The 25,623-nt window shown below is 48.7% G+C and overlaps 1 protein-coding gene across 1 annotated transcript in view; it reads right to left on the minus strand.

Moving 5' to 3' along the window:
- Window positions 1–25,623, minus strand: part of LOC144098221 (calcium-activated chloride channel regulator 3A-1-like) — a 1,385,444-nt gene that overhangs the window by 1,085,806 nt on the left and 274,015 nt on the right. Inside the window, exon 7 of the mRNA XM_077630719.1 lies at window positions 6,493–6,813. Within this exon, the coding sequence (XP_077486845.1) occupies window positions 6,493–6,813 (321 nt within the window). The remainder of the gene's footprint in view (window positions 1–6,492; window positions 6,814–25,623) is intronic.

Below are 25,623 nucleotides of genomic sequence, written 5' to 3' on the forward strand. Positions count from 1 at the left end.
CTCGAGTTATAGGCAGACTGCAAAGTACGAAGTGATGGAAGCAGGCAGCGCTGCAATCAGTGTGTCTGCGACTAGCCTAATAACCCCGCTTGCTCAGCTAGTCACATAGACATTGCTCAGGGGAGTAACGAGAGGCCAGCATTACGTCCAGTAAAGAACGCTAGTTCCGCAGCTGCAGGGGCAGCATTTCTCGATTTAGAGGCAGACTCCAACGTATGAAGTGATGGAAGCGGGCAGCACTCCAATCAGTGTGTCAGCGACCAGCCTAGGAACCCCGCTTGCTCAGCTAGGCACATAGACATTGCTCAGGGGAGTAACGAGAGGCCAGCATTACGCCCAGTAAAGAACGCTAGTTCCGCAACTGCAGGGACAGCATTTCTCGATTTGGAGGCAGACTCCAAAGTACGAAGTGATGGAAGAGGGCAGCGCTCCGATCAGTGTGCCAGCGACCAGCCTAGGAACACCGCTTGGTGAGCTAGGCACACAGACGTTGCTCAGGGGAGTAACGGAAGGCAGCATTAGACCTAGTAAAGAACGCTAGTTCCGCAGCTGTAGGGGCAACATTTCTCGATTTAGAGGCAGGCTCCTATGTGCGAAGTGATGGAAGCGGGCAGCACTCCAATCAATGTGTCAGCAACCTGCCTATGAACCCCGCTTTGCCAGCTAGGCACGCGGACGTTGTTCAAGGGAGTAATGAGAGGGTAGCATTACTCCCAGTAAAGAACACTAGTTCCGCAGCTGCAGGGGCAGCATTTCTCGATTTAGAGGCTGACTGCAAAGTACGAAGTGATGGGAGCGGGAAGCGCTCCAATCAGTGTGTTTGCGACCGGCCTTGGAACCCTGTATGGTCGGCTAGGCACACAGACGTTGCTCAGGGGAGTAACGAGAGGGCAGCATTACGCCCCAGTAAAGAACGCTAGTTCCGCAGCTGCAGGGGCAGCATTTCTAGATTTAGAGGCATACTCCAAAGTACGAAGTGATGGACGCGGGCAGCGATATAATCAGTGTGTCAGCGACAAGCCTAGGAACCTCGCTTGGTCAGCTAGGCACACAGACGTTGCTCAGGGGAGTAAGGAGAGGGCAGCAGTACACCCAGTAAAAAACCCTATTTTCGCAGCTTCAGGGCAGCATTTCTCGATTTAGAGGCAGACTCCAAACTACGAAGTGATGGAAGGGAGCAGGGCTCCCATCTGTGTGGTGCGAGTAACGAGCCCACGAACCCCGTTTGGTCAGACTTTGCTCAGGGGAGTAACGAGAAGGCAGCATTACGCCCAGTAAAGAACGCTAGTTCCGCAGCTGCAGGGGCAGCATTTCTCGACTTAGAGGCAGACTTCAAAGTACGAATTGATGGAAGCGGGCAGCGCTGCAATCGGTGTGTCTGCGAACGGCCATGGAACCCGGTTTGATCAGCTAGGCACACATACGTTGCTCAGGGGAGTAACGAGAGGCCAGCATTACGCCCAGTAAAGAACTCTAGATCCGCAGCTGCAGGGGCAGCATTTCTTGATTTGTAGGCAGACTCCAAAGTACGAAGTGATGGAAGCGGGCAGCGCTCCGATCAGTGTGTCAGCGACCAGCCTAAAAACCCCGCTTGGTGAGCTAGGCACACAGCTGTTGCTCAGAGTAGTAACGGAAGGCAGCATTAGACCCAGTAAAGAACGCTAGTTCCGCAGCTGTAGGGGCAACTTTTCTCGATTTAGAGGCAGGCTCCAAAGTTCGAAGCGATGGAAGCAGGCAGCGCTGCAATCAGTGTGTCAGTGACCTGCCTAGGAACCCCGCTTGGTCAGCTAGGCACACAGATGTTGCTCAGGGGAGTAACGAGAGTGCAGCATTACGCCCAGTAAAGAACGCTAGTTCCGCAGCTGCAGGGGCAGCATTTTTCCATTTAGAGGCAGACTCCAAAGTATGAAGTGATGGAAGCGGGCAGCACTCCAATCAGTGTGCCATCAACCAGCCTAGGAACCTCGCTTGCCCAGCTAGGCACACAGACGTTGTTCAATGGAGTAATGAGAGGGCAGCATTACGCCCAGTAAAGAACGCTAGTTCCGCAGCTGCAGGGGCAGCGTTTCTCGATTTAAAGGCAGACTCAAAAGTACGAAGTGATGGAAGCGGGCAGCGCTCCAATCAGTGTGTCTGCGACCAGCCTAGGAACCCCGCTTGGCCAGCTATAGCACACAGATGTTGTTCAGGGGAGTAACGAGAGGGAAGCATTACGCCCAGTAAATAACGCTAGTTCCGGAGCTGCAGGGGCAGCATTTCTCGATTTAGAGGCAGACTGCACAATACGAAGTGATGTAAGCAGGCAGTGCTGCAATCAGTGTGTCTGCGACCGGCCTTGGAACCCTCTTTGGTCAGCTGGGCGCACAGACGGTGCTCAGGGGAGTAACGAGAAGGCAGCATTACGCCCAGTAAAGAAATCTAGTTCCGCAGCGGCAGGGGTAGCATTTCTTGATTTATAGGCAGACTCCTGTGTACGAGGTGATGGAAGCGGGCAGCGCTCCATTCAGTGTGTCAGCGACCAGCCTAGGAACCCCGCTTGGTCAACTAGGCACGCAGACGTTGCTCAGGTGAGTTACGAGAGGGCAGCATAACGCTCAGTAAAAACGCTAGATCCGCAGCTGCAGGGCAGCATTTGTCGATTTAGAGGCAGACTCCAAAGTACGATGTGATGGAAGCGGTCAGCGCTCCAATCAGGGTGTCAGCGACCAGCCTAGGAACTTCGCTTGGTCAGCTAGGCACACAGACGTTGCTCAGGGGAGTAACGAGAGGGCAGCATTACGCTCAGTAAAGAACGCTAGATCAGCAGCTGCAGGGGCAGCATTTGTCGATTTAGAGGCTGACTCCAAAGTATGAAGTGATGGAAGCAGGCAGCGCGGCAATCAGTGTGTCAGCGACCAGCCTAGGATCCCCGCTTGGCCAGCTATAGCACAAAGACGTTGCTCAGGGGAGTAACGAGAGGGCAGCATTACGCCCAGTTAAGCACGCTAGTTCCGCAGCTGCAGGGGCAGTATTTCTCGATTTAGAGGCAGACTAAAAGAAGTGTTGGAAGCGGGCAGCGCTCCAATCAGTGTGTCCACGACCAGCCTAGGAACCCCGCTTGGCCAGCTATAGCACACTGATGTTGTTCAGGGGAGTAACGAGAGGGCAGCATTACCCCCAGTAAATAACGCTAGTTCCGCAGCTGCAGGGGCAGCATTTCTTGATTTAGAGGCAGACTGCAAAGTACGAAGTGATGGAAGCAGGCAGCGCGGCAATCAGTGTGTCAGCGACCAGCCTAGGATCCCCGCTTGGCCAGCTATAGCACAAAGACGTTGCTCAGGGGAGTAACGAGAGGGAAGCATTACGCCCAGTAAAGAACGCTTGTTCCGCAGGGGCAGGGGCAGCATTTCTCAATTTAGAGGCAGGCTGCAAAGTACGAATTGATGGAAGCGGGCAGCGCTGCAATCAGTGTGTCTGCGAACGGCCTTGGAACCCTGTTTGTTCGGCTAGGCACACAGACGTTGCTCAGAGGAGTAACGAGAGTGCAGCATTAAGGGCAGTTGCCGGGCCAGTTGGTACATGATCTCACCGAAAAACAGCGCGCTTACACGGGACACGAGAAAGGAGACACGCACACACACGCACACAGCATTACGCCCAGTTAAGAACGCTAGTTCCGCAGCTGCAGGGGCAGCAGTTCTCAATTTATAGGCAGACTGCAAAGTACGAAGTGATGGAAGCAGGCAGCGCTGCAATCAGTGTGTCTGCGACTAGCCTAATAACCCCGCTTGCTCAGCTAGTCACATAGACATTGCTCAGGGGAGTAACGAGAGGCCAGCATTACGGCCAGTAAAGAAAGCTAGTTCCGCAGCTGCAGGGACAGCATTTCTCGATTTGGAGGCAGACTCCAAAGTACGAAGTGATGGGAGCGGGCAGCGCTCCGATCAGTGTGTCAGCGACCAGCCTAGAAACACCGCTTGGTCAGCTAGGCACACAGACGTTGCTCAGACAAGTAACGGAAGGCAGCATTAGACCCAGTAAAGAACGCTAGTTCCGCAGTTGTAGGGGCAACATTTCTCGATTTAGAGGCAGGCTCCAAAGTGCGAAGTGATGGAAGCAGGCAGCGCTGCAATCAGTGTGTCAGTGACCAGCCTAGGAACCCCGCCTTGTCAGCTAGGCACACAGACGTTGCTCAGGGGAGTAACGAGAGGGCAGCATTACGTCCAGTAAAGAACTCTAGTTCCGCAGCTGCAGGGGCAGCATTTCTCGATTAGAGGCAGTCTCCAAAGTATGAAGTGATGGAAGCGGGCAGCACTCCAATCAGTGTGTCAGCGACCAGCCTAGGAACCCCGCTTGCTCAGCTAGGCACATAGACATTGCTCAGGGGAGTAACGGGAGGCCAGCATTACGCCCAGTAAAGAACGCTAGTTCCGCAGCTGCAGGGACAGCATTTCTCGATTTGGAGGCAGACTCCAAAGTACGAAGTGATGGAAGCGGGCAGCGCTCCGATCAGTGTGCCAGCGACCAGCCTAGGAACACCGCTTGGTGAGCTAGGCACACAGACGTTGCTCAGGGGAGTAACGGAAGGCAGCATTAGACCTAGTAAAGAACGCTAGTTCCGCAGCTGTAGGGGCAACATTTCTCGATTTAGAGGCAGGCTCCTATGTGCGAAGTGATGGAAGCGGGCAGCACTCCAATCAATGTGTCAGCAACCTGCCTATGAACCCCGCTTTGCCAGCTAGGCACGCGGACGTTGTTCAAGGGAGTAATGAGAGGGTAGCATTACTCCCAGTAAAGAACACTAGTTCCGCAGCTGCAGGGGCAGCATTTCTCGATTTAGAGGCTGACTGCAAAGTACGAAGTGATGGGAGCGGGAAGCGCTCAAATCAATGTGTTTGCGACCGGCCTTGGAACCCTGTATGGTCGGCTAGGCACACAGACGTTGCTCAGGGGAGTAACGAGAGGGCAGCATTACGCCCCAGTAAAGAACGCTAGTTCCGCAGCTGCAGGGGCAGCATTTCTAGATTTAGAGGCATACTCCAAAGTACGAAGTGATGGACGCGGGCAGCGATATAATCAGTGTGTCAGCGACAAGCCTAGGAACCCCGCTTGGTCAGCTAGGCACACAGACGTTGCTCAGGGGAGTAAGGAGAGGGCAGCAGTACACCCAGTAAAAAACCCTATTTCTGCAGCTTCAGGGCAGCGTTTCTCAATTTAGAGGCAGACTCCAAAGTACGAAGTGATGGAAGGGAGCAGCGCTCCCATCTGTGTGCGAGTAACGAGCCCACGAACCCCGTTTCGTCATCTAGGCACACAGACGTTGCTCAGGGGAGTAAAGAGAGCGCAGCATTACGCCCTGTAAAGAACGCTAGTTCCGCAGCTGTAGGGGCAACATTTCGTGACTTGGAGACAGACTCCAAAGTGCGAAGTGATGGAAGCGGGCAGCGCTTCAATCAGTGTGTCAGCGACCAGCCTAGGAACTACGCTTGGTCAGCTAGGCACACAGACGTTGCTCAGGGGAGTAACGAGGGGGCATCATTACGGCCAGTGAAGCATGCTAGTTCCGCAGCTGAAGGGGCAGCCTTTCTCGATTTAGAGGCAGACTCTAAAGTACGAATGATGGAAGCGGGCAGCGCTCCAATCAGTGTGTCAGCGACCAGCCTAGGAACCCCGCTTGGTCAGCTATAGCACACAGAAGTTGCTCAGTTGATTAACGAGGGGGCAGCATTACGCCCAGTAGAGAACGCTAGTTCCGCAGCTTTAGGGACAGCATTTCTCGATTTGGAGGCAGACTCCAAAGTACGAAGTGATGGAAGCGGGCAGCGCTCCAATCAATGTGTCAGCCCTCTAGTGTCTCCAGCATTTAGGATTCTCCAACAATTGTGTATTTAATTAACAACTTAACCACACATGAATGACACAAGCATCAACACCGCGTTAAAGGCTTTCGCCTCACCGCACTTTAGGTCTACAAAGTGCCCCCTGAATTCTTTTTACTGACAATGGGCTACACGGCGCTCACTTCATTAAGAAATCTATCATTAATAGTTAAAAAGTTCATTGCTCAGCATTATTTAACCAACCTCCTGGTGTGCACGCCTTATAGGTATACTCATGTACTACACTGCTTACAATGCTATGCCGAAGAAAGTGCTGTACTAACACAAAAAGCCAGTTTTAAAATTGTGTAAGCCCTTAGTCTGAAAGCCTTGTGTTACGTTGGCTGCTAATGACAGTGCCGCCTTTGTTTCTTCCTGAATATGTTCATATCACAGCCTAATTTCTTGCCTGCTGCTTCATGCTTCTACCGTGATTCAGTGCTTTTTCAATCCTCTTCAACGTAATGGAAAACTTTGCTTGACATGTCCACATTTAAAAACCGTCAAGCTATTCTGAGAGCAGCAATACCTTTTGAGATGCAGAAAATAATGTTTTCTTGCCAGGAATAATAGAGCATATTACGGCTTTCAAACGTGAGACACGAGGTCGCGCAATATGGACCAACTTTTTTACCTTGTCGGTGCCCAGCGGTGAGGGAAACCTATAGGCCCCATCTAAGAGGGCCTCAGCCAGTTCCCGTCTTCCATCTTCCACGACCGCGCCACTGTCAGGAATAGCGAAGGCACGGCCTTCTGTCCGCGTAGAGAGCTGTTCGAGGTCGGCCGGTGCGCTGAAGCCCACCGCCACAGTGTTGACGAAGACACCGGCTTCACGCAGAGCCTCCGCTAAGGAGTCGTTCCCGGCAGGCGCAAAGGGCGCCCTTCCGCCCTTGCCGTCGCTCAGAAGAACCACTAGGCTTCCTTCGGCACTACGGTTCTGTACAGCTGTTAGAATCTGCAAAAGGGAACCATTTGCAGCCGATCGTCATTGCGCGCTGTCCAAGGAATGCAGTAGACTGTTGGATCTAGCTGTTAAGATAGGGGTTAAGCAAATTTCCAGCTCGTTAAATACTGCACCAAACACTGTTTCAAGGGCGACCACTTTATACACAGTGAAAAAAAAATGACCGATGATCACGGTACTTCCTAATGTGAAATTTGAGCGAAGGACTTTAGTGTTCGGATTTGAGCCCTATTCATTGAAACTAAAAATACGCGCGTCGCGCCAGGGACGACTGCGTTGGCACACCGTTCATCTGCTTTTCAGAGAAAGAATTCAAGTTCCTAGGGACAGCTGACACCGGTCACTTGGCTCGAGTGTCTCATTGTTCAAATCTTTGTTTTACGGTTTAACACCTGGTTATCGGCTTTTGGCCTACCTTTATTATCAGACTGGTTTTAATGTTTTTTAGCTTGACAGATTGTACACAAGTAGTAGTTTGACAAACTCGCTTAAGTTGTGGAAAAACGTATGTTGAGCAAACTGGGAGATGCGTGAACTAGAGGTTAAAAGAGCATGCCAGGAACGTGAAAAAGGCACGCGGGCGAAAACATTTTGAAGGTTTTCTCGAAAATCACTGTATCACTTGGCAAGGTTGTTCACCTGAACTTGATGACACCTCCGTAATCAGAAAGAGCAAAGAACTTATCACTAGAGAAATCGCACACTCTGAACAGCTATGTAGTCTGGGAGAGGGCTGTGTCAGTATCGCCTCTATCGCCCTTTCCCAAAAAGAGCTGACTTGACTGCACATGCGTGAACGTTAACCACGGCTGTACAGAATGTTTATAAGAGTGAATACTTTCAGAATAAAATCTGTTGTAAGTTCAGCGCCCGTCCTTGTCGTCTCGTCTTTGTCCACGCCTTTTTAGCGCTGCTTTTCTGGATAGAATTTTATACCTCTTAGCCAAGATTTGTCAAAAAATTAATGGGAAAAAATGAAAAGAAGGAAGCAGGGTAAACTTAAAACCGTTAATGGTAAAGCAGTGTCAAAAATAAGAAAATCGAATTTTAGTGTAAGCGCAATCAAGACATATAAAATCTCAGTAAAAAAAGCGGGAATCGCCTTCCACAAAAAAGATACAGCCTAAACATGTGCGTCCAGAAATCGCAGCTTTTTTGCAAAGAGTGAAACCAAGGGTGTGCGTGGCCCACTTCTCACGTGCTTTAAACATGAATAGCTTAGGTAATCTCTCGCTGCAGTTTGTCTTTGTCATATGCAAGATTCTTGGTTTAGTTCAAGACCGCTCTACAACCACATCTATTAGAATGGCAAGTCCAGAAAGCGCCGAGTTTATTTTTTGCGCTCAAGTTGTGTTCTCTGGCCCTATTGTTACAGCATCTTTTCGGTTGTAGAATTTAAGGACTATTGCAGGTGAGGGTATCTCATAGCTAAGTTTTTAAGAGCGTTAGCTCTTACTCATCTATTTTCGAGCTTTCGTGGGGTCTCCCACCGATGGATGGATGGACAAGGCTGAATCCTTTAAATTGGACGGTGGCTCATGTCACCTAGCCATGAGTTATGAAATTTCACTCTTGCCTTGATTTTAGCCACCAATCAGCTAACCTTCGCTTGAATACTTCTACTCGCTTAAAATCTACTTTCCCTTAACCGTCCCTAAACCCCAATGCCTTGGATAAATCAGCACCGCTGCTTTCCACTGTAGGGTGAAGCCTTTTTACAGAAAAGTATCAAGTGTTCAGCAGTTTCGTCCTCCTCTGCGCACGCGACGCACAAAGTGTCTATTTCGTCTACCACCCTGACATCACAGGGCTATCTGTGGCAGCAACTAAACAGCATGTCGGGAACTGAGACATATAGCGCCATCTACGACAGCATTGTATAAGCAAGCACCTGCCGCGTGCCAATGATGACATCATGGTCCAATATGGTGGAACTATGTGATTATGACATCAGGGGATGAAATGGCGGCATAGTCTCAGTTTCTCGAATTCAAGATGTCGGCCATTAAAATTGGTTGCGCCGTCCCATGCCTTTTCCTTCCCCAAAATATCCTATAACGAGCGAAAAACTGTCCCGTTACGTGACCGCTATATGTGTATACATTCGTTCCGCTATATATATATATATATATATATATATATATATATATATATATATATATATATATATATATATATATATATATATATATATATATATATATATATATATATCCTCAGACAAGTGGAACCCATCTGTGGACAGCTGTGTGCCGAATTTGGTAGGAAAATAAAACCTTATGGGCTGCGGTATATAAATAAAACCACAATTAAATAATTGGTAGACAATGTATACATGCAATTACTAATTGAAGCACTACCATATCGCACCGGAAGCCGAAATCTAGCCCCACTGACACACCAAACAAAGCAAATTACGGACGTATCTTCAGAGGATGTAACTCGACAGAGCGCGGATAAAAAGACAAGGGACGAGGGAGAAACCAACAGGACAGAGCGCGGAGCTAGTAGTCACTAACTAATAGTCACCAACTAGCCCGTCTCTCTCTATTATACTTGTAACTCGACAACGGGCGCGTTCTTCGCTTTCTTCATCTACTAAACCAAACAGCTAACGCTCATTACATGGACGTCTTCCAGACGGTGACGGCCTTTTTTACGTAAAGTGCAAGCCGTCTTTAATTACCGCACAAGAAGATGCCACCGAACGGTAAGCTGAATGCTAATGGAGGGAGGTACTTATCCGGAGTAGCCGGATACGAACTCAACCCACGGCGGCCGCGTTTCGTTGGAGGCGAAATGAGTCGCCGCGGTCGAGTTCAAACCCGGGTACTCCAGATCAGTAGCCGAGCGCTCAAACCGCTGAGCCACCGCAACGAGCTGATGTCAATTTTTTACGTAAACTACAACGCGTCCTAAATACCTCACAAGAGGATGCGGCCAACGTAAACCTGAATGCTCATGGAAGGAGCTGCTCCTTGCTTCCATACACTCAATAGCATTGCACGAAGCGCCGGAAGGTGCACTGGATTTTAATAGCGTTAGCTCTTACTCATCACGTTTCGAGATTTCGTGGAGTCTGCTACCACCCTTGATCACAGCGCCATCTGTGGCAGCAACTACTTATCACGTTTCGAGATTTCGTGGGGTCTCCCACCACCCTGAGATCAAAGCGTCATCTGTGGCTGCAAGTACAAAACAGCGCATCTCGTATTGAGACTTGCAGCGCAATCTACAATAGCATTGTAGAAACAACCACCTGCCGCATGCCAATGATGACGTCACGGTCTAATATGGTGGATAAAGGTAGACATATGTATGACGCCAAGGGTTGAAATGACAGCATAGTTTCGGTTTCTCGAAACCAAATAAAATTGGTTGTACCCGCCCATCCTTTTCTCCTCTCGCCATAAAATATCCTAACAAGGTAGGAAAACTGTCCCGTTATGGGTTCGTTATACATGCATGCATTCGTCTGTCTGTCTGTCTGTCTGTCTGTCTGTCTGTCTGTCTGTCTGTCTGTCTGTCTGTCTGTCTGTCTGTCTGTCTGTCTGTCTGTCTGTCTGTCTGTCTGTGTCTGTTGTTGCCAGGAAGAAAAAAAAGGAAAGTGCACAGGCCTGCTCACTGGCCCAAGCCGAGCCACAATCGCTACCACGTGCAGATAGTAGGAGAGTTGAGAGATGGGATAGAAAGACAGGATAGTAAAGACGCGCTGACAAGGCCGATACCGGAGGTAGTGCAATACCGGGCCAACCGGTGGCGGGAGTGAAGCATCCTTCAAACACTCCACCACATTTCAAAAAATAAGTCCAATGGGACCCATTACAGATACTCTACAGGGTCCGTACATTCGTTCCACTGCAAATACTCCGACAAAAAAGGACACCCAAACGGGGACAGTTGTATACCGAATTTGGTAGGGAAATAAAAAAAAACCTTATGGGTTGTCGTATAGAAATAAAGCCACAACTAAATGATAGGTGAACATTGTAAACACGCAATTACTAAATGGAGCGTCACCATATCGCACCGCGAGCAAAATTCTAGGCCCACCTTGAAGCCCCAAACGAAGCAAATTCTGTTTAGGACGTATCTTGAGGGGGTGCAACTCGACAATAGGTAGACGTGCATGATAATTTCTGCCCCGCCGCGGTGGCTCAGTGGTTAGGGCGCTCGGCTACTGATCCGGAGTTCCCGGTTTCGAACCCGACCGCGGCGGCTGCGTTTTTATGGAGGAAAAACGCTAAGGCGCCCGTGTGCTGTGCGATGTCAGTGCACGTTAAAGATCCCCAGGTGGTCGAAATTATTCCGGAGCCCTCCACTACGGCACCTCTTCTTCCTTTCTTCTTTCACTCCCTCCTTTATCCCTTCCCTTACGGTGCGGTTCAGGTGTCCAACGATATATGAGACAGATACTGCGCCATTTCCTTTCCCCAAAAAAACCAATTATTATTATCATGGTAATTTCTCTGATAGATGGCGCTAGGCGGTGATCGTTCCGCTAGGCGGCATGCGTGCACGCGTAGCGGAGCATGGTGGCAATTCACCCCGCTTCAAAGGGTATTACATTCCGTTTCTCGGCACGAGCGGCGCGTTCTTCTTCGCTTTCTTCATCTAGTAAACCAAGAAGCTAACGCTCGTTACTTCAACGTCTTCCAGACGGTGGCGGCCTTTTTACTGACTGCAGTTTTGTCTCTTTCGCCCCCTTTTTCCTGCATTTTGTGTTCTTCTCGATGTGTTTCTCAGAGCATGATTCGTTCTATCAACCAGCGTTGCAAAGCCTTTGCCAAGTTTGTACGGAGCATAGGAAACCACGTACTTAGGTGCGATACCTAATTGCCATCCTAAAACTGTGCGTCAGCCAGTGGGAATACGGAATAACCTGGCATTTCGCTTCATTTCTCAGTTTTCTCTCTATGTTTTTTGTTCTGTAGAGCTGGCTTTCACAAATGTTGAAAATAAATGGGCATGGATAACCAGCACTAACCAGGCGAGCCAGTTGGTCATCCGCCTTTGCGTCAAAGGTGCGGGTAAGATTTTATTGGGAGCTGCCTGAAGATTAGTGCTAGTTACAGCCAGTTACATCAGCGAAAATGAAGAGCTATCGGAAGGTAGCGCACTTTTTTGAACCTGGTGTAGTACATACCGCAAACATGCGACTCGGGTAACTTCACAAGAACATCTAAAAGATGTATTACGTTCTCAGCAGGAAACCAACAGATGGACTTGAGTCCACCTGGGAATGTGCTGTAGATGCGTAGTTCAATCGTGGCAGTCACCATGCTATCAGGTTGCAACTCTTGGAAGAAGGCAAAGTAACCGTCTACGTGAAGGTACACCCTCACATTTACGCCAATCAGGTTTTCTTAAATTCTTTCGTCATCTCGCACAAAACAGGATCAACTATGGAACTCCATTCATATTCCGGGCTTCTGTACATAATACTGATCACCGAAGCTGATTGTTGTGGATTCTAGATAGAATTAAAGTACACCAATAAATTGATCGCAAAAAAGCGCGGCGCTCCATAGGGGACGTAGAAGTTGGCATTGAAGCGTCGCGTAACTACAAGCTGGTGCGCAATGTCTTTCTTTTCAGCATTTACATCGAACGTATTCAATGTAGCGGCTCATGCGCTTCACGAGGAAATGTTATAAAATTGGTGATGACAATTGTAAAAAAAACTCCTCTTGAAATATAACAAAGTATAAGAAATATCAAGCAAGCCGCGCTTGCTTATTGCACTTTGAGTCAGTCTGTGTTGTAACAATAAAGTTCGAAGAAAGGTTGCGCAATAGTAATTCCTTACTTTTCTGCAGTTATTAAGCTTCTTTTCTGGGGCGGCAAGTGACCACCGTAATTGGTTACAATTTACATGATGTAAATGCAATTGTAACCGCTGACTTGTCTCATGTAACGTGTATAACACTGCGCAAGCTGTACCCAGTGGGAGTAAGTTCGGAGGAGCGTGGGAGTAAGTTCGGAAGACCTTGGGCAAGCCTAGCATTGCAACAGTCCTTGTCGAAATAAATCAACTATTTCCTCGATTGGGTTTTGCGCAGCAGCGGCGCGAACAGATCAGCTTCGCTGATCACCGCACGCGAGCACTATGCTGTCGGCGCAGCCGATCACGCCTCGCGTTGAACTGCAACAATAATAATAGGGCAGCGCGTAAGAGGACAGGACAAAGGGAGGAACACAGAACGACATGAGCGCCAGCTGTGAACTGCTTATTTCTTGCCGTTGCCACTTACCACAGCAAACATGAACCACAGCAAAAAAAATGGGGAGGAGCAATCACGTCAGCTGATACAGCAATACAACTCAGCCTCTCGCTGTTTGCCATCGATTTAGAAAAGCGAGCTCTATCGCTGTTAGTGCCAGTGATGTCACGCTCAAACACTTGTTGCCTGCACGTGAAATATTCAGTGCCTCAATAATCTCTTTAACATGCTTATTGCAACGGGGCCCGACGACCGGAGAGAGGAGAACCTAACCCAGAGTCAGCTACCTCGGGCCACTCCACGGCTTTCACGGTTTGTTTGCAACCTGGCAGCTACTAACCGTCGAGTGTGTTTCGCGATATTTAGGACACAGGAAGTATGTGTGGTGTGATACGGCCAATAGAGGCTTAGGTCGTCAGCCTATCGGCCCTCTGGCCCTCAGCACCATCACCTAATACCTGAGTGGGGCGCACCTCTGCTTCCAGCCAGCCAACCATGCACTCATTTTCTCCCCTAGCTTGCTCCGCGCGTACTGAGGAGGGAGTGTTCAAGGCTGGGCTGACCAGGCCACAAACGAAGAACGTGGCTTACGGTGAGATGACCAGCGCCTACTCCGCCGGTGCTGCACAACATCGACGATTTTCGCACTGGTCGCACAGCGCCCCCCTACCTCGGCGACCCGCAATGACTCCAATGGCACCGCGGTGAGCCGTGAAGCTGCTTACTCGAGGCATCGCTTACGAGGAGCCTGGCTGCTGTGAACCCCCGCGCGGACGTGATTTCCCCGTAACCAGAAACAGGCCCGTCCGTCGCCAGACATGCAAACCCCGCATGCGAAGGGAAGTTGCATGTATTTGAAGATGTTTTGACTTTGTACCGTGCCGGATTTCGTGGGTCCCAACTGGTGTGTCTCCAGGCCTGCCTCCGCTCAGGCATCGGACCGCACGAGCGCGACTGGTCCTCAGAGTCGCTTGGCAGTCGCTGCCACTCCCATGGGGTTTTGCATCCCCGGAGGATAGGCCCCGGCCAACCCATCTCCACCCCTGGCGTTGCACCGGAACAAAGCCGAGTAGCCGAAACTACATCGGCCCGTATCCGGTGGCGAAGGGGGGGGGGAGCACGAGCAGGCCGCACAGTCTGATTGTGAGAGGAAAGGCGAGAAACATGCGGCGTTCTGCGATTTTCTATTAATAAAAATTGCAAAAGTAACAAGCACCTTCTTTATCCAGATAATGAATAGGCATAAACATGTTCCACTGTGTGCTTGCTTTCTGAGCGCTCTTCCATTGTCGCATAGACAGCTGCCTATCCACACATTAGGAAACATGAGTGCGAATAAACGTGTAATGGAAGCGCTATAACGTTGTGAATTTACTGGCGCTTGTGACTCCAAGACGCAGTTTTCTATGTAAGCGCTTTGGCACCGGCATACAGACAACTACGTGCTTGAAAGAAAAATTGAACACACGAAAAAAAAAAACACTCACCACAGTGTCTGTGCTGCAGAGGGCTCTTCACAATACGCGCAGTTTTTCCGGCGGACACGACAACTGTTCGACAGCGTCGCCAGGTCTCACTTTCCCTTGAAATTCTACGTGCTACACGCCATCCTTTCACGTAAAGCGAAGAACACAACGAAAAGGCAGCAACAACTACAAACGGCACGTTAATATTGGCAGATTTAACAAATTCTTCCTCACGGCAAGGTCAGCTTTCATGTAACCACTCGCTACGTAGCAATGAGCACTCAAAGCATATTCTCCACGTGGCCTTGTCCCCGCACGAATTGAAAGAGGGAAAGAAAGCTCAGCCCAGGTAGGGGTTGCCTCAGCCGTCCGCGACTTCCTCATAAAATAAAAAAAAAGAAGGCTGCGAGTATTTTGCGCGAAATAAAAAACTATGGGGGCACTTTGTTGGCCCAAAGTGTGCATGGCGAAAGCTTTCCTGATTACTGTGTCACCTCGACTGCCTGTTACTGTGTTCCTCTGGTACTTCAACTCTTGTGGCTTAGGCTGCTAGTGCGTGAAAATTAAACGACGCCATTCTTGTGTCTTTTCGAACTCTTTATTTTGGTAACCCCTTCGTAAGTGTCCCCGCAGTCGTAACCGCCGTAACCCTATGGGCACAGTGCAGGAGTAACGGCGAGGTGCGGGTGCCCCTCGCGGCGCAAAAGGCAGACCGGTTGGGAGACGCGCGCCGGCCCGCGCTGCTCAGATGCGGCAAAACTGCCCGGGAACACCTCGTATTCTTCCTTCGCTCGTTGTTCTCGTGACATTCTGTGGTCACAGATGAATCCCTGCGCAGCAGTCTGCAATAGCAACTGCTTGAACTCGCCAGGTACAATGTTTTTTGACATCCCCAAACAAGTTCTACGAAGCAAAGCAACGAGAGCAGTGGATGGCTCTAGTATCGACGGGCAGTGAGCCGGCAATCGTGTCAGGATTCGCCGCATGACGTGTTTCCCAAAAGAGAAAAAGAAGGCGCTTTACAAACCCCTGCATTCATACCTTTTCTCACCATCTGAAAAAAAATCGAGCTATTCGGCAATGTGGCCCTTGTATTTTCTGTTCCCATTTAGCAGAATGAATTTAAGGCCGTGCACTATAAACCACAGAACGGCGCGAACCGACGTAGATGGTTATTCCATAACGCTAAATTGACGTGTGGTTTGGGCAAACGGGCCACTGTGTCCGATATAGCATGCGTAAGCACCAGCACCATGTAGAATGAGTAATGAACTGGCACATTGGTGTTCGCTGCAGTGACGGTGAGATGCGGAAACCGCCTCACCATGCAGATAGTGTGTATATTGTGTTTGCTTGGCGTTTAGGCCGTCAATTCAGTGATTTCTTTCAATATACGATTAGGAGTAGCCGGCGCCGCTATCAGGTAACAGTCTTTACTCTCATATCTGAATAAATAAAATAAACAACATAATCCTTGGAAGTTTTTCAGTGGGCACATCGGCTGGCCGTCCGACAACATCGCCATGAACCTATTTCTGCTTTTTACGCAGATATTGACGCTAGGAACTGCTCTGTCGGACAGCGCAACGGAAGAAGCAGTGTGCCGAACCTATCAGACTCACCTGATCGGAGCCTGCGCACGCGGAAAGTCATGCCGTATCGACACCAACGCCTGGACACCGCCCCCTCGCACGTCATCGTCTTCGCCCTACATAAGGAGCGGTCCGATCTGGGATTCCTTTAGTGGGCACATCGGCTGGCCGTCCGACAACATCGCCATGAGCCCATTTCTGCTTTTTACGCAGCTATTGACGCTAGGAACTGCTCTGTCGGACAGCGCAACGGAAGAAGCAGTGTGCCGAACCTATCAGACTCACCTGATCGGAGCCTGCGCACGCGGAAAGTCATGCCGTATCGACACCAACGCCTGGACACCGCCCCCTCGCACGTCATCGTCTTCGCCCTACATAAGGAGCGGTCCGATCTGGGATTCCTTTAGTGGGCACATCGGCTGGCCATCCGACAACATCGCCATGAACCCATTTCTGCTTTTTACGCAGGTCAGTAACAAATATGGCTCTATTCGAACCAGTGATCGTTGCCTCGTCCAGCTGATGTGCCCTCACAGTGCGTGTACTTTATGTTCGCGCATTCAGAATGTTTTTGTTGATCTTCTCATGCTTTGCGGAGATGTCGTGTGTAACCCTGGGCCTGGTAATACAGCAGAGCTGCTCCAACAGTTACTTGAAGGACAAAAAGCTATTCATAACCGCTTGGATGGCATAGAAGCAAAGTTAAAGCAGGTAGATGAATCCGTGTCAACTATAAAGGAATTAGGCAGTAAAATTACTGAAATGGAAAGCACTATTCAGAGCCTGGAAAAAAACTGGTCGATCTTGATGACAGGAGTCGCCGCAACAATGTTATCATATATGGCATGACTGAAATGGCCGATGAGACTTCTGAATCACTTTCGGAGGCAGTAGTAAACTTATTTCAAGAAAAATTAGGTATAGGGGTGTGTTCGATAGAGAGAATTCACCGATTAGGGCGCAAACAAACAAATAAATCGCGACCAGTAAGCATTAAACTAATCGACCACCGTGAAAAAATAAACATATTCAAGAATTGCCACAAGTTGAAAGGAAAGAGCATTTCTGTATCTAACGACTTTTCCACTGCCACAAGAACTATTCGAAAGTACCTCTGGGATAGCACAGCTGAGGAGAGAAAAGAAGGCAAGAAAGTAAATCTATTATACGATAAGATTAAAATAAACGACGAAGTGTTTCAGTGGGACAGCACTCTGAAGAAAAGAGTTCCTATAATCGAAGAACGCCGCAGTTCAAAACGGTCACAATAAATAGATCATTGCTCTAATAAGACCTTTTGTTGTATCAACGTCAATGCCCGAAGCATTTTGAATAAAGTAACTGACATAGAGATCATTGTCCTGGCACATAATCCTCACGTAGTAGTCGTGACAGAAACGTGGCTACATCCTGATATTTATGATTGTGAAATAACACCTTGTGGTTATAACATTTTCCGGAGCGACAGAGATGGCCGCGGTGGTGGCGTTGCCATAATATACAAAGAGTCCCTGCGGATCTCAAGGTTGCCAAACATAGAGGGGTTAGAAAGTGTTATACTCAAAGTATTCCATTAGGAATGTCATCTAATTATTGGAGGATTCTACCGTCCCCCGAATTCAAATAACATATTTCTAGAAAAGCTTAATGAATTCCTATGCCGAAATGAAATCCGCTCAGCCAATTTGTTATTGACGGGTGATTTCAACTTTCCGTCAATAAATTGGTTGCCCGATACTCCGGTGGCTCTCACTGGTGCCTCCCAACTATTTCTCGATGTAGTGTTCTTTCATAACTTGACACAACTAGTCACCGAGCCCACCCGTGTACAAAACGACTCTCAATCAGTTCTGGACCTGTTTCTTGTTTCTGACAACCTGCTACGCCGAACACCACGTGTGTCTGTCTTAGAGGGAATATCAGACCATAAAATGTCAAGTTTATCTTTGCAGTTGCGCCCTATATCAAAGCTTCAGAAGAGAGAGACAACTATCCCGATCTTCTCACATGCAAGTGATGTCGATATCTTAGATGCACTAGACACTTCCTTTTTTTTCTTTTCCTGTTTGTACGAAACACAGAGTACCTCTGTTGAGCACATGTGGTGCTTCTTCAAAAACTTAGTTCACCGATGTATATGTGATTTTGTGCCAAGAAAACGGAAAATTTTGCCCACTAGCAATCCTTGGATGACAAAAGATATTGCGCGTCTGGGACGTAAGCTTAAGAAAGCGAGACAACAACACTCGAAGCATCCTTCATCGGCCACTGCAGATAAGATTTCTATGCTACGCCTGTCGTTGCGGAACGCTATCAATACAGCCAAACACCAATTCCACACTGTACGTATGAAAAATTTCCTTGTTTCTTCTCCAAGCAAGTTCTGGCAACATCTCGCGCCACGCAAGAAATTGATTCTTGGCCTTTCTGCAGATAGTGCGCGTATGCACGACAAGTTAGAAACAGCGCAGGCGCTCAACCAGTACTTCAGCTCGATATTCACTCACGATGACGGCTGCAAGCCACATTTTTCTTCCTTTGATGATCTGGCACCAATCAGTGACATTTGCATAACTGAAGAAGGTGTGCTAGCTCTTCTGCTTAACTTGGACACAAAGAAGTCGCCAGGGATTGACGAAATACCTAATGCCTTTCTGGTACGGTACGCTGAATGGTCCACCAAATATTTAACTTTAATATTTAGGAAATCACTAAACTGCTCTGAATTGCCAAGTGATTGGAAACACGCAAAAATCACCCCGATTCCCAAAGACCAACACAAATCAGCACCTTCTTCCTACCGGCCAATTTCTCTTTTGTGCACTTCAGTAAAATTGCTTGAACACATCATCTGTAAACATTTGACTAACTTTCTCGAGGAGAACCACGTCCTTGATAATCGCCAGCACGGGTTCCGTCGCGGTCTCTCCACAGTAACACAGCTTATTGCAACAGTCCACGATTTAGCGGCAGCACTAGATAGGCATAATCAAGTTGATATTGTTTTTCTTGATTTCGAGAAAGCATTCGATCGTGTGTCTCATCAAAAATTACTGCAGAAGTTAAAACCTATACTGAAACACGAGTGCCTACTCTCATGGATCGAAGCCTATCTTTCGCATAGACGTCAAAGTGTGGTTGTTGATGGTGTCCTCTCTGATGCTGTCCCAGTAAAATCCGGTATTCCGCAGGGCTCAGTCTTGGGTCCCCTTTTCTTTCTAGTATTTATTAATGACATAGTTCACAATGTACATGTTAAAATACGGCTTTTCGCAGACGATTGCATACTTTATCAAGAAATTTCTAGCCCGGAAGATCAACTCCTTTTAAGCGATTCACTGTCTGCAGTAGAAAAATGGTGCTCCACGTGGCAAATGACTTTGAATTCCAACAAGACAGTAGCGATGACTGTGACACGTAAAAAGTATCCTTTTAGTTTTACATACCGCTTAGCCAATGAGCCCCTCTTAGTTGTCAACGCTTTTAAATACTTAGGAATTCAGATAGCCTCAGACCTTCGATGGAACGAGCACATATCGTATATAGAAAAAAAAGCTCTAAGACAACTGCACTACTTGAGAAGAACGCTGGCACAATCCACACAAGAAATAAAGCTTTTAGCTTACAAAACATTTGTTCGGCCAATGTTGGAATATGCTGCGCCAGTGTGGGATCCCTGGACCGAAAGTAACAAACTTAAAATAGAAAATGTCCAACGCAAAGCTGCTAGATTTATCTTTGTTACAGTTGGAATATTTCCCCAACAGCCCTACTGCAAACCGCAGGACTTGAACACCTGGCCATGCATCGTCATCGAGAAAAATTAAAGTTATTCTACTTGTATTATCACAATAAACTAACAATAGAGGAAGGAATTTTAGTTGAGCACACATCTCGACACCTTACACGCTCTTATCATACTAAGAAAGTTGCCGCGTTTTCATGCAAAACTAATGTATTTAGGTATTCGTTCTTTCCCCATACTATCATTAAGTGGAATGGTTTACCTGCTGATGTTGTCAATTGCGAATCGGTGGGTTTATTTTTACAAGCTCTGAAGGATGTATAGGGCTCTTATGTATCCTTGTTTTGGGCCAAGTCCGATGCCTTCGTTTGCTGCCAGGATCGATGTCATTATATGTTCTATGTCTTTGTAGTGGATTGTATGTTGCTATGTACTGATTTTTGCTCTGTTCTCTATCTGCTTCTTTTGCAATGTACTTGTTATTTTTATCAATATGTTTGTACCCCACTCCTGCCTAAGGCCTGTAACACAGGCCGGCAGTATTTGCTAAATAAAAATAAATAATATAATAGGCAGTCTAAAATAAAATTAACAAGTTCCACCGCCGTTATTCTTCACGAGGGGTTTGACGACCTCCCCTCCCCCTTGTCATTTTTTTTTCTACCCGTCCTTCAGTCTGCCCCTCCTGCCTCGTTGCAGTGGCCTCTTAATTGTAAAGCAAGTCTTTGTGAGTACTTTTGTTCTCTTTTCTTACTGTAACTTTTTTTCCCCGCGGAAAAGCCCCGCAAACACTCGGTTCCGACAAAGGCTAAAATGTTTCCTTTTGGAATAATAATTCAGTCTTTAAATGAAATGACAAGCAATATTATAGTTGCGATGATTTGTTCAACCCTCGTAAAGATGCGAAAACAAAACTTTTTAAGAAAGGTTTATCTTGAAGGCAAACAAAATAAATCAAATTCGAACGTTCCAATCGGAAAAATTGTAAGTTAAGGGTCAACCCAGTATGCTGGATCAGCGACCTCGTGTGCGCATACCAGTGCAATGTGGAGCGGCGAATAATCAAAGAGCATCTTATTGATTTTCGCTGCAGAGACCACCGCTACATTCCGTCCTTTAAAACTTATTCTGTCATCAGGCAAAGTTGTTGAAGCTTTTGAAAATAATTCTGTCTGTCTACTACGTCAGTTACCTCAACTATTCTCACAGATAGGGAGATGTCGCTTTCTATGACCCTAGCAGGCCGACGTACGCGAAATTTCTGGCATTTCGTCAGCTTCTCCTATTTTATTTCCATTTCTCCTGTTTCAACTCTCCCTCCGTTTATTCGTTTTCTTCTTCTGTGCCCTTTCTTTCCTTCTCGACCACCACGTTTTTCCCAGCGTTCTTTTTCTTTTCTCTCTCTGAGCTCCCCACCTCTTACAACAATCTCCCTCCAGCCTCCCACTTGGTCTAGGCGCTCCTGGCTGGCTTTGTGTAGCGTTTTACCACGTCTCACAAATCTTGACCTGTATTTGTCTACTATTTTCGTCGTGTTTTCTTATCCTTTTCCTTTGGCTTTGTTGTTGTGTTGTTCTCCTTATTCTTGGGCACCTTTCTCCTTGTGTTCTCTGCTCTGTTTCTCGGGCGTTGCTACTTGGTGTTAAACGCCCAACATAAATCCATGGCTCGTCCATGGTTCACTGTCTGGTGTCTTTATGTTCCCGCACTGTTTGTTTACCTCTGTGTCAGTCCAACTAGCCCCAATCGCCACAATCTCGCTGCAACAAACCCGAAAACGTTCCTACGGCCGCCCCAAACTGTCCGTGCGCCCGACCGAGGCGGGCCGCGACTCTCCCAACGCATTTGCTCCGACCGCCACCATTGGGCAGCGCCGGCGCTGCCTGTTTGCCGAGATTGCAGCCCCTGGGTTCCTGCACGGTGCCCATACACAACTGTGCGTGCGCCTCGCGCCACTGCTAAAAGCCTACAAGTGTGCGCCGAGGCATCGGCGCGCCGCCGCGACCGCCCTCGCTGTGCCGCCGACGCAAACTGATCGGCGCGCCACCGACGTTTTCACTCGGCGCGATGGCGCTCCCTCTAAATATGAATAAATATATTTTCCCTGCAAATCTAGCTGTGTGTGAGATTTTGTTTTGTCTTGTTTAATTCCTTGCCTGAGGCAGATAATCATGTCAAGGAGTAGAACAATGAAGCAGCACAAAACAAACAAAAGTAACCTTGCTCTCCGCGCGTCTGCGCACGCGTATCGTTACCAGACAACGCAACCTGGGATTCCGAAACTTCTCCGAAAGCGCAACATGGAGCGGTTGTACTGAACTGGAGAGCCCGGGTTCGCACCCGATCGCGGCGGCCGTGTTTTGATGTAGGCGATACGCAAAAGGCACCTTTGTGCTGTGCGATGTGAGTGCAGATTAAACAACCCCAAGTGGTTGAAATTATTCCGGAGCCCTCCAGTACGGCCCTCTACCTTCTTTTTTTTCTTTCACTCTCTCCTTTATCCCCTGGCCTACAGTGCGGTTCGGTTGTCCACCGAGATAAGTGAAGAAGTTACTGCGCCATTACCTTTCCTCAAAACCAATGTTCTTAAACGAGAAGAAAATTGAAAATTGGTTTTGTGGGAAATGAAATGGCGCAGTATATGTCTCATATATCGTTTGACACCTGAACCGTGCCGCCAGAGAAGGGGGAAAGGAGGGGGTGAAATAAGAAAGGAAGAAAGACGTGCCGTAGTGGAGCACTGCGGAATAATTTCGACCACCTGGGGATCTTTAACCTGTGCTGACATCGCACAGCACACGGGCGCCTGTGCGTTTCGCCTCCATAAAAACGAACCCACCGCGGTCGGGTTCGAATTTAGGAACTCCGGATCAGTAGCCGAGCGCCCTAACCAATGAGCCACCGCGGCGGGTCAATTTCAACGAGAACAAACAATGGTCTCGGAACATCAGAATCACGATTCCATGGTCGTGGGAACTGTGGCTTCGGTGTAATGTCAGAATACGGCATCAACACATCATAACGTTACTCAGCTGGAAAAAAATGTTCACCTGGTGCTGCAAAAAAAAGCAAATTATTCTTTTTATTCCGGGAAAAGGCCTTTATAAGAGTAGTTCCTTTAAAAAAATGGTGAATAATATTCAAAACAAGCCATTTCACAAACTGTCCAGTCGGAAATGTTTGTGTTATAACATCTACTCATTGGTGGACAGGTAAAGGGCTGAACCAAGCAAAAGTTGGTGATAGAAGAGGTCTGTTCTTTTTCACGTAAAGAATACCCTATAAAAACAATCTCATTCAGAACAAGTTGAAGTGCGATTAAAATATCGAGTGTCACGTGCGACGGCGGCGGCTTAGCAATTCTAGACGAATTGACTGACACTGCGCAATGGAAAAGTTTAACCGAGGAAAAGCAAGAATCAAAACAATTGCGACTATGATGCAGAAAACTAGAAAGGTTCTCCCCGTTCGTGGAGCAAGAAATATATCAACATAATCAACATACGCGCTTGAGATATATGCCTATTTTATAAATATGGCGCCTAAAGATATTAAAATATTTACATAACATTATCCATTTCTCTAACCCTTCAACGCCTCTATATTCTGTCCTCTATGCCCTCAGTACGAAAAGCATTAAATTTAAACCAGTGTAAAAAAGACGACTAGCATATGCGCAAGCCGCATGGTCATCGCCTGTTGCATACTCCTGGCAACATTGTAAAGAAGGCGACGGGCATATGCGCGAGCTGCATCGTCATCGCCTGGCACATGCTCTCGGCTGGACTAGCTGACCCGCTGTTTGCCCTGCTCCCGTTAGGGAGCTTCTCGGAATAAATCCTACCTTACATTTGGTGGAGGTGCCGGATAACGTCCTCTCGCCCTGGAACTCCGCAACCGAACGCTACACCCGACCGCGATGCCTAACCACCAAGCCGTCCAAGTGAGCCCGGCCGCCGTCATCTGTGCTGGTTCTCTCTGCCAGCGAGACCCCGCTACCTTCAATGGCACGGACGACCATGATGTTGAGGATTGGCTCGCATCGAATGAGCGGGTGAGCGCATACAACAAGTGGGACGCGGAAACCAAACTGAACAATGTTATTTTCTCTCTTACGGGCGTTGCGAATCTGTGGTATCGGAACCACGAGCCGGACAATACAACATGGGCTGTTTTCAAATCTAACTTCTCAGAGGTATTCGGCCGCCCGGCAGTCAGAAAACTCCGTGCCGAACAGCGCTTGCGTGCGCGGTCACAGCAGGTTGGCGAGAACTTCACGAGTTAGATCGAGGATGTCGTCGATCTGTACAAGAGGGTGAACGCTCAGATGCCCGAAGCCGACAAGATCAGGCATATTCTCAACGGAATTGATGACGACGCCTTTCAGATGTTGTTGGCGCGAGACCTGCGCACCGTCGCGGAAGTCGTCCCCCTGTGTCAGAGCTTCGACGAACTACGCAAGCAGACGGCTCTGACACGCGAACACACCACGAACGTCGACTCGCTTGCTGGCCTCAACGATGCAAGAGACCAGTCATCGCTCCTACCGCACACCAAGAGCCTGATCCGAGAAGTTGCTCGCCAGCTCTCGCTTATTTCCCGCCATCAAGAGCCATCACCACACATAACTCCGACTTTGCGGCACATCATTCAAGAACAGGTCGCTGAGGCACTCCCGCAAGCCCCTCAGCCCACACCTCTTGCGGCCCCGCTGACATATGCGGACGTTGTTGCGTGACCTCGTCCACCTACCTATGCTCCGCCTCCTGGTCCCGTTCGAGAGCCCGCTGCTTCTATTCCGCCGCCTGCTCATCTGAGAACCTTCTGGGGCACGCTTGATAATAATCGACCACCAGCTCAACTGGGAACTCCTGGCGCACGCCTGACAACCGCCCGATCTGCATCTTCTGCAGCTTGCCAGGTCATGTGGCGCGGTTTCGCCGTCGACGCATGAACGTCTCACTAACACCTCTTGAAGTTTCCGGTTACTGGCCCCAGCCTCAGTACTCACCTCCTGCTGAGCCGCCCCTAAGCCGCTCTCTGTCTCCTGAGCGCACCTCCGTCTCTGGACGCCGTTCGCCTTCGCCACGACGGCGCTCTGTCGCTCCGATGCGACGGCGCCCCTCGACCCCTCAAGAGGAAAACTAGGTGCCGCGGTTCCTGAGGCAAGAACTGCGCAGTCGTCGGATTTTGAAAGGCCTCGTCTGTCTGCCGCCATTTTAATTGAAGTTTTTGTAGAGGGCGTATCTGTGATGGCGCTTGTGGACACCGGTGCTGCGGTTTCTGTCATGGATGCAGCGCTTTGCCGATCTTTGAAGAAAGTGTAGACGCCCTTCTTGCCTGTCGTTACGAACTGCAAGTGTGCACCTCCTCCAGCCGTTAGCAGCGTGCACTGCTCCAATAGTCATAGCAGACATTCTATATTTGGTTGAGTTCATCGTTCTGCCGTCATGTTCGCATTAGATCGTCTTGGGCTGGGACTTCCTATCGCTTCATGACGCGATCATCGACTGTGCTCGAGCTCAAGTAGCGCTCTCCACGTTGCCGAATCTCGTGCCAGAGACTGAAACTTGCGGTGCCCATGTTCCTGCCAAAGCTTTTGTCGCCGACAGTACCGATATTCTTGCGCGCTCTTCCGTGATTGTGCCTCTCTCCTGTGCTTGTGTTCGCGATGCCAGTGTCCTCTTCACGCCGTCTCCTACTTTTCTGCGTCGCCATTGCCTGCCGCTGCCTTATGCCCTGCTCACTTTCTCCGGCGGACTCACAACACTGTG

The sequence above is a fragment of the Amblyomma americanum genome, chromosome 7 (assembly GCF_052857255.1).
Source record: "Amblyomma americanum isolate KBUSLIRL-KWMA chromosome 7, ASM5285725v1, whole genome shotgun sequence".
Classification (NCBI taxonomy): domain Eukaryota; kingdom Metazoa; phylum Arthropoda; class Arachnida; order Ixodida; family Ixodidae; genus Amblyomma; species Amblyomma americanum.